This window comes from Motacilla alba, chromosome 9 (assembly GCF_015832195.1).
Source record: "Motacilla alba alba isolate MOTALB_02 chromosome 9, Motacilla_alba_V1.0_pri, whole genome shotgun sequence".
NCBI lineage: Eukaryota > Metazoa > Chordata > Aves > Passeriformes > Motacillidae > Motacilla > Motacilla alba.
In genome coordinates, this window is record NC_052024.1 from 17503007 (window position 1) to 17520030 (window position 17024).

The window sequence follows — 17024 nt, forward strand, 5'->3', positions numbered from 1 at the left end:
GACAGTATGGGGCTGGGACAGCTTACAGAGCCAGCCAGTACCCCCAGTGAAGCCAGCAAGGACCAGCTGGGCAGTTGCAGCATTGCTGGGATTTTAAAGCCATGTCCTGATTAAAGAAAATTTCTTGGACTTTTGTAAGTGACAGGGATAACTATTCCATTCGCAGTTAGTCCAAGGAACATGTTTTCCTCTGTTGTCCCTCTCAAGCCACAACTCCAGAAGCATCCTTTTACCTCAGCATGTGAGGAGATGGGGTGTGCACTCTGTGTCTGCTCACCTGGATCAAAAGGTCTCCTTCCACATCCATGACTGGACACAGCAACTGCTCCTCTGTCATGGTGTTTGATTTGTTTTGCTCGGGCTTTGAGGGTTTTTGTTTCAAATCTAGTCACCCCCCCACCTTATGTTCTAAATGTCAGTTGTCCCATCTTTCCATCTTAGTGACCTCCCTGTAAAACATGGTTCATGACATCTCCCTCTCTCACAGAGATGTCACTATGAGGGTGGTTTGTGATGTGTTCAATGCTGTGAATGATTGAAGCCTCCTAAATACCTAAGAATGACACCCTTTTTTATATAAGACATTGAATCCCAGACAGACAAAATTCAGTCAGGTTATTTCAGATAGTAAAAGAACATAATGATGATAGCTATCATAGATGCTACTCTATTTATTCTCTTAGGACAAAAAAACCCACAGACTTTTCCTGAATCTTGGCATTGCCTCTCACCTTGGTCTGTCATTTTCTGCATCTCTCATAGACTCATCTGTCTTTAAAGCAAGGTCAGCAAAGCCTCTCCACCCACATCCTTCAAATTCCTAAGCAGACTTTGTCCAAGGTGGAAACCTGTGTCTGTGCTTTAACTTTAGAGGTCACCTCTATTTTAATTGCCTGTTTCACAAAGACAATGAGTTCTTGCATCCTCCTTAGGTACAAGGAAACAATTATGAATGTTAACCTCAGCAATTGAATCCAACCCATAACAATACACTTATTTACAATGTTTACTACTCTGGTCTTATGTTACTGATCTTGTCTTCGTCCTTTCTCCTTTTTATTCTGAATTTTACTGTGATTAGTTCATCAGGAACTGCTGAGGAAAGACCTCAAGATTCTTGTTAGTGCAGTTTCAGGACTGGATCCATAGACTTTCTGATACGGTTTGTAATATTTGCTTCTGAAGTTTAAAAGCTGGTTACTTAGGCTGCCACAAAGAGTTGCTAATGGAGAAAATGTACATATTTAATAGGATAGAGTGCTAGTCCTCTATTTGTGTTACTAGGCAAAGGAAATTAAGCTTGTATGTTACCCAGATGAGCATTTGTGAAATCTCTATAGCATACAAGACCTATTAGCTATTAGAGTTGCTTTGCATTTTCCAGAGAAAAATATACAGGAATCAAGACTGATTGAAGCATTTATATTTTGATGTTCTTTATTGTTTTGTTCTAAGATCATACCATTCTAGACTATTTCAGGTTTCAAGGGACCTCAGGACATCACAGTCTAAGGTTCTTACTCAGAGCAGAGTCAGTTTTTGGTCAAACAAGGTTACTCAAGACTTTATTCAGTCTGGTCTGGAGACCATCCAAGGGTGACTTTCATCCTGCTCTATGAATACAGTCAAGTTTTACTTTATTGTGGATCCAGCAGAACAGCAGTCAGAGGGTATAAATTGTATCTCATATGCTTTTGCAACTCTTCCTGTTGCCTTGTCCCAAATGATCACATGAATCAAACCCCTTACTACAATAACTAGTGTCAGGAAGCACATGCTTTGTCCTGTGGTTTTAAAGTTTCTTCTTTTAATGACTCACAAAAAGAAGAGGCCTTAATCCAAGACTGGATATTTTTACAACTGAGCATTGCAATGGGAGAAGGAAGAGGGATATATTTGCTTGTTTGGCTGTTTTTAATGAATGTTGTTAGGAGTTGCACAGGGGGTTGGAATGTTGGAAGGAACCAGCTGAGGTGAATGAGTGAGGGGTGGAGAAGGTGGCCACAGGATGGGATAAATAGTTTAAAATATGGGTCACTGGTGTGTACCCTGCCCCATCACAAACTGCAGTGAGCACAGAATGCTGACGAGGCTTTGGGCAACACCTTGATCCATCAATCCCCAAGAATGTAGCTCTCTTGAAGGCAAAGGAATTACTGATACAGCTTAAGGGATTTGTGTAAGGCCCTGAATCAGTTGCCAAACCCAGGAGTGGAGCTACTTCCCACTCCCCAGCCAGCACGGGCATTTCTACCCCACCAATAAAGGACTTGGGTTTAATCTTTCAGTGCTGCCCCATCCCCTTGTCACTTCTCTTTCACTGATAGGAGGTTCATCTTCTTCAGAGTGAAATAGCCCAGGGATCTCAGCAATGTGAGATTTGGAAAGCAGCTCCTTCCATTGCTTCTTCACTTCTCATTGTCTGACTCTCCTGGCCCTGAAATACAGGCTCTGAGCAACTGTCTTATAATTTTTCTTCACTTACCATTTACTGGACAAAGTACAAGTCTGTTTCTACCTTGTGGCCCTGCAAAAAGAGTGAACAAATGGCATATAAAATGACATTTTCTGATTACTGTTTGTCCAGGATGGAGCAGAAGCATTCTGCAGAGAGATGGGGATATATTCTGCTATGTGGCTGAGTATGCAAAAGGACTGATGGACATGTGTTGCTAAATCCAGACAAAGCTGTGAGCCACAAAACCTGTATTCTGGGAAAAAGTCCATTATCCATTCTCTAGATCGATATCAATGCAGTTAGCTAGGAAGAGGTACCGAGAAAAGAGAAGATAGTAGGGAATGAAATCTCTTGTGTGGTGAAAAAATGTGAGTTGTTTGGTGTGCTAAAAGGTTTCATTAAGATCTTAATATGCCTTTCTCTTCAAGTACAAGCATTCCATTCTGATTGCAGTGGCAGTCAAAATTCTCCTCTCCTGTTTCTCTCTCCCACCTTCTACATAAAAACAGAAGCAAGTGAAACATTTTGGAGCAGCTTCTTTTCATTTTTTCTTTAACAGAAGCAAGTCAACTGCACCAAAGAATCACTGAGAGTGTGTATCATGCACCAATGGATTCCTCCAATGCAAGCAGGTAACCACAGCTGCCTTGACATATCAGGGCCATGTTTTGTCTTGCAATTGTGCTTTTGTAGTACATAAATTGATAGGTCTTTGTGTTTAGCTTCCTTCAATTGTCTTCAAATTCTTTAAAGATAAATAAACACAGATAAAGGTTTGCTCAAGAGAGAAGTAATATATCACAATGCAGAATTAATTTCAAAGACTAACTCAAGTTTAGACAAAAAGTATTGGAACATTTCCAGGATCTTAAATGGAGCTGTCAGCAAAGTTTTGCAATGACCCAGTTGCTGGGCAAGTTTAATGTAAGTTGGCATGGGATTTCACTCACTGTAAAATTTTAGCAGGATCAACCAAGCCAGGAGATCCCAGGTAACAGCCAGCCTTTGAGAGTTGTACAACTCAATGCAAGAAATATTGAACAGATGTAGTGCTATTAATCCTGCAGCATATTTTCTCTAGGCTTGGTTAATTTGCTTTTTTTAAGGTTCAAGGGTAGAAATCTTTCAGCAGAACCACCTTGGGGATAGGAGAAAATTATTCCAGTAAGATATGAAGTGCTATCATAAAAATGTTTCAGAAGAATCCAGATGTGTGTCCTTCTTATAAGGCTCTTAAAGTAAGATTTTCCAGAGCAGAAATTATAGAAAAAATATGTCAGCAGAAAATTAACTCCAGGAAGAAAGGCCACGTGATCAGCTATTTGTCCTAGAGTGGATTAAACCAAAGGAAAAATGAAGTGTTTGTTGCCCTCACTCTGCCAACTGTGCCAGAAGAGGAGAGGCAGATGCTCCTTCTCCAAATGCTGGGTTATTATAGAAACAGGAAGAATACAGTGAGTCTTCATGAAAGAACAAAGTTTTGGGCTGTGATGAATGGCACAAAATTCAGGGTGTCCCATTACGTGTAATACGTGTCCCCAAGATCAGCAAGGGCAGCAGCAAGCTGACTGTGCAGGAGTTGATGTGAAATGGTGGATCCAGAGTTCCTCAGACTGGGGAGCCCTTTCTGCAGCCTGTTCTGGATTGCTGGGGGGAGACAAGGAGGGGAAGGAAGAGGCTGGGCTGCAGTAGCCACCACGTGGCACAGACTGCGCTCAGGGCTGACGTGGCCGAGCAGCCCCGGTTCTGAGAGGAGCTGGAGGCCAGTGGAGACAGCATTTGCTAAAGAGCAGCCAGCATCACCAGTGCTCTGCCAGCAGAAGGAGGCTGATCGATCATTGACATGTTATCTACCCAAGAGACACCTACTCCTGGGCTGCCCATGTGTGACAGTGGCTCTGCTGTGTGTTGGGAATTGGCAAACTTCTGCTGAGACATTGAGGGAATCTCTTTGCAGGATGCTTTCCCCTCCCCAAGCTGTATCTGTCCCATGACAAAGACTCTCCCCTTTACTGTTTACATGCCACCAACATCACTTGGGACTGCAATTCCATGAGATAAGGCAGGTCTGACTTGGGACTGGAGCTGAGGTGTTGGGAAAAGGGACACTTAGAGCCAGCGTCCTTAATACAGGCAGTTACTGAATGCCCCTAAGTCCTGTTCAATCTATTTCAATTCACTCTTTCTCCAAGTTCTTCCACAAAGTTCACTGTTTAATCCTAAAATGGGATGCCCTGAGGTATCTACTGCTGCTGTATCTCTCTCAAGGGATGGCTGCTGCATTTCATTGATAATGAAATGATCCCTTTGTATTGTTTTCTAATCTATTTAAACACATGAAACTTAAATAGTCTATTGTTCTAACTGCTTAACTATCTGCTTTGTTGGGAATGACTGATGCAGTCATACATCCATGTAAAAATATCCTGTGAACATGGATAAACACAAACTCTTGGAATTTGGCTGCAGATGCTGCTTCAGAAAAGCTCGTGTTTTTTCTTGGTGTCTTTCTCACAGCTGTAAATCTTTAACTCTGTCAGCTGCATGTTTCACAGTTATCCCAGCATAGCTGGGAAGAAAGAGAGGAAAAAGTAAAAGGAAATATGAGTGTGCTTTGGATTTGTTCCCATGTTTATTTTGAGCCCCATTTTGTACCCGACATTGGCTGCAAAATCACATTTTGATTGAGTACAGGAGGTAACGGAGACCTTGCTAAGATTCCATCAGGAACAGGTCAGAAGTTCAAATGCAAAACAATGAGTCCTGGACTACCTTATATTTAGAAAAGGTATCTATAGATCTCTAGTATTTAAAATGTTTTAAAGTTTTTAATGATATCTCAGACCTTCCCTTACAGCAGTTCACTTGTTAATTGCTAGCAGCAGTTTAATTGCTGACATGTGTCAATAACAAGCACTTTGGCAAAGAGTATTTCAAATGTGTAGATACGATGATTTGTAAGGAGCAGTCTGCCAAAGATAACAGTCAAACACCCAAATTAAACCACCAGACATTTGCAAAGAGCCACAAGAAAACCTTGCAGCTTGAATGTCCTGCAAACCTGGGCCAGGGGCGTCCATCCCATTACCCAAGGCCAGTACCTGGGCAGGTTTGTCAAGGTGGATCCTCCCATTTGTGATTTAGCTGTAGACAGGGATATCCCACTGGGATTCATGCTCCAAAGAGTAGAAGAAACAGAAGTTGGGGAAGCTAATAGAATTCATATGTTGCTTATGCATGGTATGACCTGTACATGACCATCCACTATCCGTTCCTCTCCTGGAGACAAATGTATTTGTGCTGCAAAGGAAGGAAAATCTGGGTTGTCTATTCTTACCTGGCCTCCCACTCCAACCTTTCAAATCTGCTGCACTTGCAAAAAGAGCTTGTGTAGACAACCAGCTTGTTTCTCCATTTTCCCCTTCTCAACTCTGATGAAGCACATCCCTCACTGTGTGGTGTGGAGAGAAGGCAGGATGGGTTTTTCCCACCACACATGCCTGCACAGATGCAGGCTTTTGTACCCCACAGCATTTTAAAACCAGCCCTTTGTTCCTTAGGCTTCCATGTTTGAGGGTAAAAAAAAAATGCTTAGTGCTCAGTGCTTTATTAGATGTTAACAGGCGGGTTACTATTTTTGTATTTCTTTTGTCCCAAGGTATAGCAGGAAGTCATCAAGTATATATGAAAACAAATCTGAGACATCAAATGTGGATGCATCTAACAATAAAAACAGGAATTCCAGTCCCAGCGCCAGACAAAAGAGAGGTAGGAGTTCTGACAGAGCTTTTGCTTCCAAAGGGTAATATTTTCATATTTGTACATATTTCTGGAGTTTGATGAGGATACTTTAAATCTATGTTGTTTTTACCCAACATCAAAAAAACCAATGCTACAAAGCTGAATTAATGTACCATGAAAATTGTTGAGCACCAAAAGGCATTAGCAGTTAAGGGCTTTTAAGTCCGAGTTTTGATGCTTTATAGTACTCTTTATACAACTTGTGTTTAAAAATAGAATTTAGGGGACAATAGCATATGTGTTTTAACCTTCTGCGTCCTGGTGAAGTTGATTTCACATAGTAGTACTACATAAGTTGACATACTTAATCTAAATTTTTTTCTACAGACTTTGCTAACTGATTTGTTTGTTTAAGTCAAGAATTTTTTGCCTTCTCTGTGTATATCAGTTCTCCTCAGGTATACAGTAAATAAACCCACAGGCAGTCACAGAAAGTCCCTCCATTATTTGAGACCATAAGTACAACAAATCTTCTATACAACAGAAGTTAAAATAAACACTGTAAAAAAATGAATCTCATCTGACAGCAGGAAGAGAAAATCTTTAGACAGCAGTTTCTCTTTTAGGCAGTATTTCTTAATGCTGGACAAAGAATTTTCTACTAATATGAAAAAAGAAAATTGTGAGGTCCTAAGAGATTAATGCCCAAATGAGGGATAAAATAACAGCCCCTTTATAAATAAAGATATTTAAAAAGAAAATGGAATATCTCTCTTGGAAATATAGGCTATTCACTGAAAGATTTTTAATTGCATTAGGTTTTATTGCTGGGAAAAAAAGTTATGGATTCTTCATTAAAAAACCCAATCTTAAAATTTTGTTTCAGTAAAATTTTATTTTTAAAACATTTAGGCTTTTTTTCTAATTCAAAAAGTGGAAAAGTAGCTTTTCTGTTTAAATTTATAAAATCCTTTTCAAAAACAAAAATCCCAGGAAGATTACTGATGTTTTCTAACCATCCAGCTTACTCTAGAGTGTGGGAACGGGGCTCACATTCCTGCTGATTGTCATTCTTCTGTCTTCTGCTTTCCCATGAGCAGCTCCCCTGGGCTCTGGCTGGGATCCCACTGGCTCAGCCCAGAGCATCTTCATCCTCTGGTGGGTGGCTCTTCCTGCAGGGCTGGGCACTGAGTCCATTCTTTGGTGATTCGGGTGTCCTGTGCATCCTGAGCTGCAAACCTCGCTCTGCAGAGCCAGCAAAATGCTCTCCAGCTCTAGATGTCCCACCAAAACTCGAGTTTGTGTCCCTGTGAGGCACCTACAGCTGGGCTCTGCAGGGGCTAAACCAAAAATGTCCCAACACCCGGCACACAGCCTGGGGCTCTGCCCAAACTGTCTCGTTTGTGCCACCTACTGCCTGTAAAATGCTTCCAAAATTTAAAATATTCTGCAGTACAGAAGGGGACAGTACTATTGACAAATCATTTCAGTTTTGTTATTCTTATTGATAAGGGGCTGTGGCAGAGTTTTCTACATGTAAATCAGTGTTTTGTGTGGACCTGACTGGTAGAGTCACTGCCTTGAAATAAAACAGGAGCAAATCCTGCAGGAACCTCTGGGACCCCCTTGTCTGACTGCCCTGCTCAAAACAGGGTCAGCAAGGTGCTCACAGCTATGTCCATTTGGGATTCTGAACAGCTCCAAGGATGGTGACTCCACAATCTGCCATGGGGACCCTGTCGTAGGTTTAACCCCTTTCACAGTAAAAAGGGTTTTCCACATTTTAAAATTGAATTTCCCATATTTCAATTTGTGCCTGTTGCCTCTCTCATCCTTTCACTGGGCTCCACTGAGAAGCATCTGGCTCCATCTTCTTTATTTTGTAAGATCCTCCTCAGCCTTTTCTTCTCCAGGCTGTGCAATCACAGCTCTTTCTCCTCACGTCAGCTACTGCAATCCCTTAATGATCTTCATGGCCTTTCAGAGGATTCACTCGAGGAGCCCAGGACAGGACAGCACTGCAGGAGGGTCTCTCTGGTGCTGAGATGAGGGGAAACATCACCTCCCTGGAGCTGCTGGCACAGCTCTGCCTAATGCAGCCCAGGATGCTGTTGGCTTTCTTTGCCACAAGTATGCATTGCAGGCTCTTGTTCAACCTGCTGCCCATCAGGACTTGGTTCTTATTATCTTTGGAAATAATTTCCAGGGTTATTTGGTATACCTGCAGAATGAAGGAAAAGGTTTGAATGACTCAGATGGAGACAACGTGACTTTAGAGACCAATGCTTTGCTGGTGCTGAGAGGCTGTGGGGACTTGTGAAATGCAAGGGGGTCCCTCAGTGAAGTGATTCAATTGCAGAGCTGAAGAACTAACACAGGAGCCCACCCCTCTGCACATGCACTGCTGTACTCCCTGTGGTACTCTCTGGTAATTAAATGCTCTGTATTTTCTTGCCCTAAGAAAAAAGAAAGTAAGTACATTTCATATACCAGTTTTTGAATTTTTATAAGCTACAGTATCTGTACAAGGATTGCCTGGCAGTGGGAGCAGCCATGGCAGGGAATGGCCAAGACTGTTTGGAAGCCAAAGGCAGCCCCACGGCTGAAGCTGCTGCTTGGGAGCAGCTCCTCACCAGATGCACCTGCCTGGCCCAGAGCTGGCACTGGGTACTGGGTAGAAGGAGCAGAACCACAGTGACATAATTCTTCTGTGTTGTTCAAATCTGTTCCTCTCACACCCACCTATGCATGCAGGCACCTTGGATCCTGGATTATCTTGGCTGCAAATCAGGAAGTGATGGGATGCACTTTCCTTTGGAAGCACAGCTTATCTGTCTGTTGCTTGTCTGTCAGTGTGGATTCACTGTCTCTTTGTGTTCCCTTTGTACTTTTGGTCTTCATTTGTCCCTCTAAAGATTTTCATGTGACAGTGTATGAACTAAAGAGGAGGAAAATCCATTGGTTAAATCCCAAGGCTCAGAACCAGGTACCCAACACATGGTTTTTCTCCTGCTCCTTTGCCATAAACCTTCTGGGTGTTATCTGCCCGCAGCAAGAAAGGAGCAGATGGAGGATTTGGCAGGAATGTGTGGATCTGGGGGTTTGAGCTAGGTTCTGTTTCCTGCAATGTGAGTACCTGAGCATCTTTCAAGCCCAGAGCCTCAGGACCTCGATCCATCTGTGACTGATCTCTGCAGAGGCAGCTGTCAGACAGCATGGCTGATTATTCATGCAGGAGCCTGGCATGTGAGCTTTGCTGGCATGGCATCCTTACATCCCAGCAAATCAGGAGATCAATTTCAGAGCTCTCTGCCAGCTTCAGAGCCTTTAGAAAGGTTTCAGCAGGTAAGGCTGAAGGTGTACCACCCACAGGGCTGGTGAGGGCAAACTCTTCAGTGGCAGTGCTGGATTGCAGAAGTGGGACTGCTCCCAACACTTGCATGTCCTGTGCTGCAAGGCTTCTTCTCTTATTACTCCCCACAACTCACTGCTCCAAGCAACAATGTGTTTCCATAACAGAAGGTGCTAGCTTGCTGCTAAATTGTATTTTCTTTTGATGAGAGCTACCTCCCTTCACCTGTTATTCTTTGCTTTTGTTTTGTTGTTGTTCTCCATTAAAACTCAGTGAGCCAAACTCAACCCAGGGGGTCTGTTTGGTTCAGCTGGTTTACTCACCCTGACCTCATGTCACCTTTCCAATTGATTAGCTCTTGCTCAGGCTTGAACTGAATCAAAATTTATTGATTTCTTTTTAGTTGTCATCCAGTGCTAACCTTTCCTTTCCCATAAGCTGAACAGCTGTCCCTTCCTTCCTTCCTTATTTCTCTTCCCTCTCCCTCTCTCTCCTAGTTGATGCTTCCAGCAGCCTTAACCTTGAGCGCACAGCGCTTGCTAGAAAGCGATTCACATTGCAAGGTCTTTCCAACCGCAGAGCTCCACCCAAAGGTAAAATCACCCATGCAGCATTTGGTCTCAGGCCATCTGTCTCCTGCACTCCCACGATGTTCTCTCCATCCCATGGTGCCATCCATCACCGTTTCCTAAAGTGCTGCTGCATCTCACCCAAATGCTCCTTTCTGGTGCACACAAGTGGCTCCTCTGCTCAAAGACGCCGTCACCAAAAATTGCTCCCACAGCAGCATTGGCAAGGCAACCTCTGGGTTGGCTGGTTGGGTCTTTTACTGGTGCACAGTGGAAATAACATTTGTTTCCAGTTTCTCTCAAGGGTCAAAGTGTGAACTGGTTTTAAATGATCAACAGAACTTCTTTCAGCAGCTTTCAGGCTTGAAGAAAAAGAGTATCATATCTGTTGTGCTACATGAGATTTTCATGTGTGAAATCATTCATTGGTTGGATGTCTTTGTTTCTTCAAATATTGTTCAGCTGTGGTCTAGTGGGGAGCCAGAATTCAGGAGATCTGGGGTTTTATTCCACTTAGTTATGTTATATGACAACGTAAAATGCTGTGTTTTGGGTACTCGTGCATAAATATTTAGTAGATATCCATGAACAGAGAGCATTGCAAGTTCCTGTGAAGGCTATACAAGGAAGAGACTTTAGAAGAAAGACAGAAATGTGAATAGAAATTAAATTGAATGACTAATTGCAATCACTTTCTGAAAAGATACTGTAATTACTCGCTTTATTGTTTCTGTGTGGCTTTTCTCCTGTTCTGATAAATAATATTTCCTCTGTGAGACAAAGGGTTAGTATGCAGTGATGGAGAGGGTGAGCAAAAGGAGGAAAGACCAAGATGAAAGCATAAAAGCAGAAATACAGAAGCATTACATTATAATGTGATAAAGTAGGTAAGAATGCACCAAGAGTCAGCACTGCTGTAAGATTCTGGCTACAAGATTAAGGCTGCATGTCGTAGTGATATCCAAGATGGACAAAGTTCAATGTCTGAACATAAAAATAAGTGGATTTTAGATCTTATGACTCAGGAAAATCAATGACAAAACACAGATTTCAGAAATAATGCTGTAATTTTTGCAAGTCTAGATTTACAATTTTGTTTGGGGCCTCTTTTACTTTTTAATCTGAGTTTTTCTTGTCATATGAAATGTCTTGCCTTGTATTCAGTGCTCTCAGCAGCGAAGTACAACTTGGAAGAGCTCAGCTGTAGGTGCTCTGAGTTCAAAGCCTTGCTGGGTCTGGTTACTCGAGATTCCTGTGGAACACCTCTTGCACAATGTCCTGCTTCACTTCGTGGTGCTGACCTGCTCCTGGCCAGGGGGAGCTGCTGGCAGACAGGCTGGTCATGGCTGCAGGCAAAGCCTGTCAGCACTGCACGGGCTGGCTGCTGAGGCAGGTTGGAAGCTGGGAGAAGGGAACAGGGAAGTGTCTGCAATCAGCTTGTCCTGCTCCTGAACACTTTGTCTAAAGGTTTTTGTTACAGGCCATGGTGAAGGATGGTGTGTTGAGCTGAGTGTACTTTGGTTCAGATCTGCTGTGTCTGTTCCTGTCACATAAAGAGCACATAAAAAGAAAGGGCTAAACAATATAATACCCCAATTAACTAGGGTGTAAACAAGATTGGATATCAACTGGCAGTGGGGCATGGATGCTCAGAGAAATGCTGAACTGTCTGCCTAGGCTGGATATGACAGGCTGGAAATGTTGTATATAATCACTTTGGTGTTTTAGTCAAAGAAATGCTGATGTCAGGAGAAGAAACTTTGGTATCCTGCACTCCATCAGAGCAGAGATCCCTGGGGCAGCCATCCCAGAGCTGGCACCAAAGTGTACCCAAGTCCACACTCAAAGCACCCTGCCTCTCCCCACCCTTGGGTCAGCATTAGCCATCCTGGTTTGCAGAGCCAAGTTCATATTCCTTGGGGTGGGCACAACTTCAGCACATCTCATTGTGAAATGTGGGGAATCTGTGTCTTTAGTCCTGAGCAGACTTAGAGAAAAGGCAGGATGCTAAATAAAGCAACAAAAAACCACTACATAGCCTTCACTTTCTCCAAGCTGGTTTGCACTGGTAAAGATGGAAGCTTGGATAATATTTTCAAACATTCACACAGTTAAATTTTGGAAATGACAAATGTGAACTCCAAACCATTCATGCTTGTTTTTCAGTGTATTTCAGGTCAGTCATCACAGAACAAGCAGCTCAGTGTCTAAAATGATCCAAACCTCATCTGTAGACGCACACCCCATTCCAGCCATCATGCTCATTTCTCTGTGTTTTGTAGCTGTATTTGGACACCAGTTGGTTGCTAAAATAATAATTGGCGTGGCTCTTTTCTGAATTATTAAAATTGGTGCATTTGGAATTGCTTTGAAAATATGTTCATAATAACACTTTCTGTGCTTTTCACCTTGTTGAGGATATTTTTTCTCTCTGTTTTAGAGGAGCAACCTTTCTTTTCTTTACCCTTTTCCTGCTGCTGCTTTGCTTTGAACATCTTTTACCCTCAGTGCTTATTAACCTCTAACCCTGCCCTGCATTGCATCTGTCTGTTCTCCCAGATCCAGAGTCTAAGGACAGAGAAGTTACCCGTCGCTTTTCCCTAGCCTCCTCCATCAGCACCACAGTTAATGCTTCTGCTGTCACCAAAGGTACTGTCCTGCTGCTTGCTTAGCTCCCCCTCTCCCTGCCTGCTGCCTGGCACATTCACTGCCAAATGCTGCTCACAGAGTGAGCACCTTAGGCTCAGTTTTCACAAAGGCAGGAGGTTCCAGTAGAAGAAGAGTCAACACCAGTGTAACACCTGCAGGGAGGCAGGCCAGGGCATTTTGAATGTGTATGGATGTGTGCTGTCAGCACACAGAGTGACTCTTCCCAGTTTCTCCATGTAGGCTTCAACAAGTGTTGCTGGTGTCCATGGAAATTGGATTAATTTTTGGCTGAATTTTAGGTTTCCAGTAGCATTGTGGGCACATATGCCTGCATATCAGGGATAATTTTGACAACAGAACATATAGTCTGACATGGAATTCTGAATATACTATCTTTTGGCAGTTCCTGGAATGGACTGGAGGAACTGATTTGCAAGGTTAAGATTTTCAGGGCAATTCACAAATCAAAATAGAAGGCAAAATGGAAGAATTAATTTGTATAAAAATCTTTGCTCTGTACTTGTCAGGAACAAAGTTGCTCAGTGTCTGTTGCCTTCTCAACAGCTGTGAAGGATATGAGCCACATCCTTGGCTGCAATGAGGCTGTCAGGGAATCAGGGCATGGTGGGGTTGATGGGCAGACGAAGGATGGGATAGTCTCACTACCTACAAATGCTTCTTTGACAGCACCTTTAGACCACAGCACTAGAACATCCTCACATGGAAAGGATGGACACATTACAGCTTTTTGCCCTCAGCAACAACTCAGAAATACATGATCAGTTGCTAAATTATGGGAAGACTGAGTTATTTCCTAGTAATTATTTTCAAAGCTGAGGAACATAATGAAGCACATATCCACAAAGAAAATGGGCAACCAAGGGTTGTTCTTTAGTGTGGTGTATCAAAGAGAGCATGTGTGAATTGCAATGAAAGTTAAAATTTGTTACAGTTTCATATCAAAAAGTCCTATCCTAGAATCCTGTCTGCCAAAAGACTGTTGGCAGTCTCTTGGGATACTGAGAAAGCTTCTCCTGCAATGATTTTCAAAGCTAGAAAACAGAATCAGTGCTTTTCAATCAAGAGTTTTAGTTACTGCATCTGCTTTAAGAAAATATTTCAGATGAAAAAAGAACTGAAGCCTGAGTTTTGTCTCAGCATCAGCCCAGATGCAGACGTAGCCAGTTGTGGTCATCATTTCTGAGGCCACAGTCTGATCCTCACTCCTGACAGTTCAGCTCCCCCCACATCTGCAGTCGGGGCACAGGAGAAGGGCTGCACATGGACCTCTGGCTGGTGTCCCCCACTTCTGTGGGTCAGAAGTGTTGGCTTTGTGGGCTGTGCCCTGCCAGCCTCACGGGTGAAGGCTGGGACTGCGGGTCTGCTGCCTTAGTGCCATCTCCTGGGCAAGAGTGAGAGGCAACATCTGTGAGACATGGAGGGAAGCAGATCCTTTTGCTGTGAAGTCTCAATGTCTTTTGACAATGTCTTTTCCCTATCCACTTCACAGAAGTGTGTATCTTCACCACCTAGATCCCAGGGGTTGGTCATTCTTCTGGGTGAAATGAAAAGTGTTAGGTAGTTAGCGTTTTCAAGTGGTAGGAAAGCAAGTTTCTCCTTTAACGATGTTTACAGCCTTGTGACTCTATAAACTCCACACAGGTCCCCTTGTTCCTGCAGTTAAAGTCAAGAGACACGAAATTAAGAGTGACCCAACTCCCCTGGGGTTTGAAGGTAGGAGTATTTCCATCCTGCATGAAAACCTCGTTTGATATTATTCACTGAATACATCTCATCACAGCTGGTGGGTGACATTGGAGTTCATCAGGGGGTTGGGGTCAGTTTATCTGCATAACTGGAATATAGACAGCTTGTTACTCCCTTGCCTGTCCCCTGCACTCATATTCACCTAGGCATGGGCCTAAATTAAACCCCCAGTCCTCTGCCTGTTTTGGAAAGTGAAGCTCTAGGCTGTCACCTGGATCTGGATTTTCTGCCTGGCTCTGCCTCCCTCCACAGGGAGCAGCAGCAGGGAGCCAAGGGCTCCTTTTCAGCTTCACCTGCAGTCCGGCCACTTGCATCCCTCTTCCCTTGTTGGTGTCTACTATGAGAGAAGCAGGAGCCATGTGCATGAAAACTGCAGGGGAGGCTAGACTGTGCATTAATAGCCATTTCAAGTGCAGTGTTTCATTTCAGACCAGCAGAATTTCCACCAGTTTGTTGCAGCCGATTCATAGATTACTGTTTAATAAACAATACCAAAGGGTTAAATTGGGATGCTGTTCCTCAGCCACTGGAAGATCACCAGCTTCCACTGTCAGCCTTCCCCTTCCCCAGACCATTTGCCTCAGGGGGACACAAGGAGCCAGGTACCTCTGCTGCAGGACAGGCAGGAGAGAGATGTGGCCTGAGGACTCCTTTCATTGTGTTGTTCTGCACAAAAATTTGGTAGGAAGAGCCAGTGAACAGGTCAGGGATGGAACTGGTGAAATATCAGAGCTATCTCCCATGGCACTCCCAGCAGAAGAGGAACAGAGAGGTTGGAAGAAACAATTCAGAGACAGAAGGAGTAGTTTTGCTGTTTGCAGAATATTTCCTTTTGCCCGTAACCCCTGGCACTATGTTTAGAGCCATCCTGGCATCCAGCACCACCCAAAGTGTGGGGTTTATGCCTTGCTTTCCTCACTGACAGATGCCCTGATCTCAGCATCCCCTGTGGCTGCAGGGGCAGGGGGGATTTCAAGGTGCAAGAACTATCTGCAGCATAGAACTGACTTGCTCCTCACAGGTTAAAAACAAGGTTCTGCTGCACAGCATCCCTCACCAGACTGAGTATCTTTAAGTAGGAAGCAATGGACATTATCACCCCTTTACCAGAAGATATTGCTCCTATTGACAGGGCTCTGACTGAGGTAATAACACAAGGGATTCCACCCCCAAACTTCTTTTGCATTCATCAAGGGTGAAATCATTAATTTCTGGTCTCCCTGGTCCCCTTTTGCTGCTGAATGGATTAGGATCAAACCATAAATTATCACCTACAAAATGATTTGAAAAACTGCAAGGAAAATCTGTTAAAAATGGGTAAGGAAGCTGTAATGAAATAGAACACTGCACTGTTCACTCAGCAATTGTCTTCCTTAATTAACATCAATACTTCTGTTTGATTCATTTCGCTGTTCTCTGTCCTTCTCAGACTTACAGTTTTTCTGTGGAATGCTGCTGTCCTTTCACTCATTTGTGCTGGTCATGTGTCTCCTCTTTTATAACTGTTGGACTCCAGTCCACCTGTTTCTTAAAGAGACTGTCAGTTGCAGAGGTGATGCAGGAATTCACTTTGTACTGGTTGTCTGGTCACTATTTCACCTTGAAGACACAAATTGTACTTCCTGTCACAGATGCTTTTGAGAACACCATTTTGGCCCAGACTAAATGTAATGCTGGTTCCACCACGAGATCCGTACCTAGATCTGCTTCACAGACAGGTAAACAAAATGAAAGTATTTGTAAACTCAATTTGAGAGTGCAAGCTAAATTTATGATTATATTTACTCTCTTTATTATAAAGAGAGTTTTCTCTTTTGGTGAATATTATTTCCCATCAAAACAATGCTTGGATCACTAGCTTAGAAACAATACCCCAGATTCTGATTTTCTGAGGTCAGGCTGAAAATAATTATTTTAATTGAAAGCAAAAAAGCTCATAATTTGATCTGTCTTATTTTATAAGAATTAAGCATGAGAAACAAGCTGTTTCTTAGTCTCTGAAATTAGAAGAGGGAGGCTGCTGCATGTATTTGTAAGGAATCCTTGCTGGTGAGGTTTCTAAATGACAGTGGCAAAAGACTGTGGAAAGTTTGTCTAATGGAGTAGAGGGATATCTTTTTCTCTTGGTGTTTGTAGTCCAGCCTTTGAATTTGAATTAAAATTGCAGTAGCAGTTTGGAGTTAATTAGAATCAGCATATTCTTGTATTGCTAGTGTAGCTGGTGTGACTAAACTCATGCAGGACAGTGTCACTTCAGAGGCTGGTTTACACCTTTAAAAGCACAGATGACCAGACCATACCTGTGGGGTGATAGCTGGGGATGCAGCTGTGCTGGAAGAAGGTCCCTGTGTCCCTTGTTACTGGGTTGCAGTTGTTGGAGCAGACAGTCCCTGGGTGGCAGAAGAGGCTGCAGAGCTGCATGACCATGTGTTGCACCAACCAGTGCTTATAGCAGGGAGGGTGTGCATGGGGAGGGATTAAATAAACC

General features: G+C 43.2%; 1 protein-coding gene across 9 annotated transcripts in view; it reads left to right on the forward strand.

Annotated features, from left to right (window-relative positions):
• Positions 1–17024, forward strand: part of MCF2L2 (MCF.2 cell line derived transforming sequence-like 2) — a 155445-nt gene that overhangs the window by 131036 nt on the left and 7385 nt on the right. For 6 of the 9 annotated variants that reach the window (XM_038146503.1, XM_038146500.1, XM_038146502.1 and 3 more), the window contains exons 25-30: positions 3018–3090; positions 6117–6226; positions 10049–10144; positions 12680–12769; positions 14432–14503; positions 16168–16254. In XM_038146503.1, the coding sequence (XP_038002431.1) occupies positions 3018–3090; positions 6117–6226; positions 10049–10144; positions 12680–12769; positions 14432–14503; positions 16168–16254 (528 nt within the window). The remainder of the gene's footprint in view (positions 1–3017; positions 3091–6116; positions 6227–10048; positions 10145–12679; positions 12770–14431; positions 14504–16167; positions 16255–17024) is intronic. The other 3 variants (XM_038146505.1, XM_038146508.1, XM_038146509.1) reach the window with 3 other exon arrangements.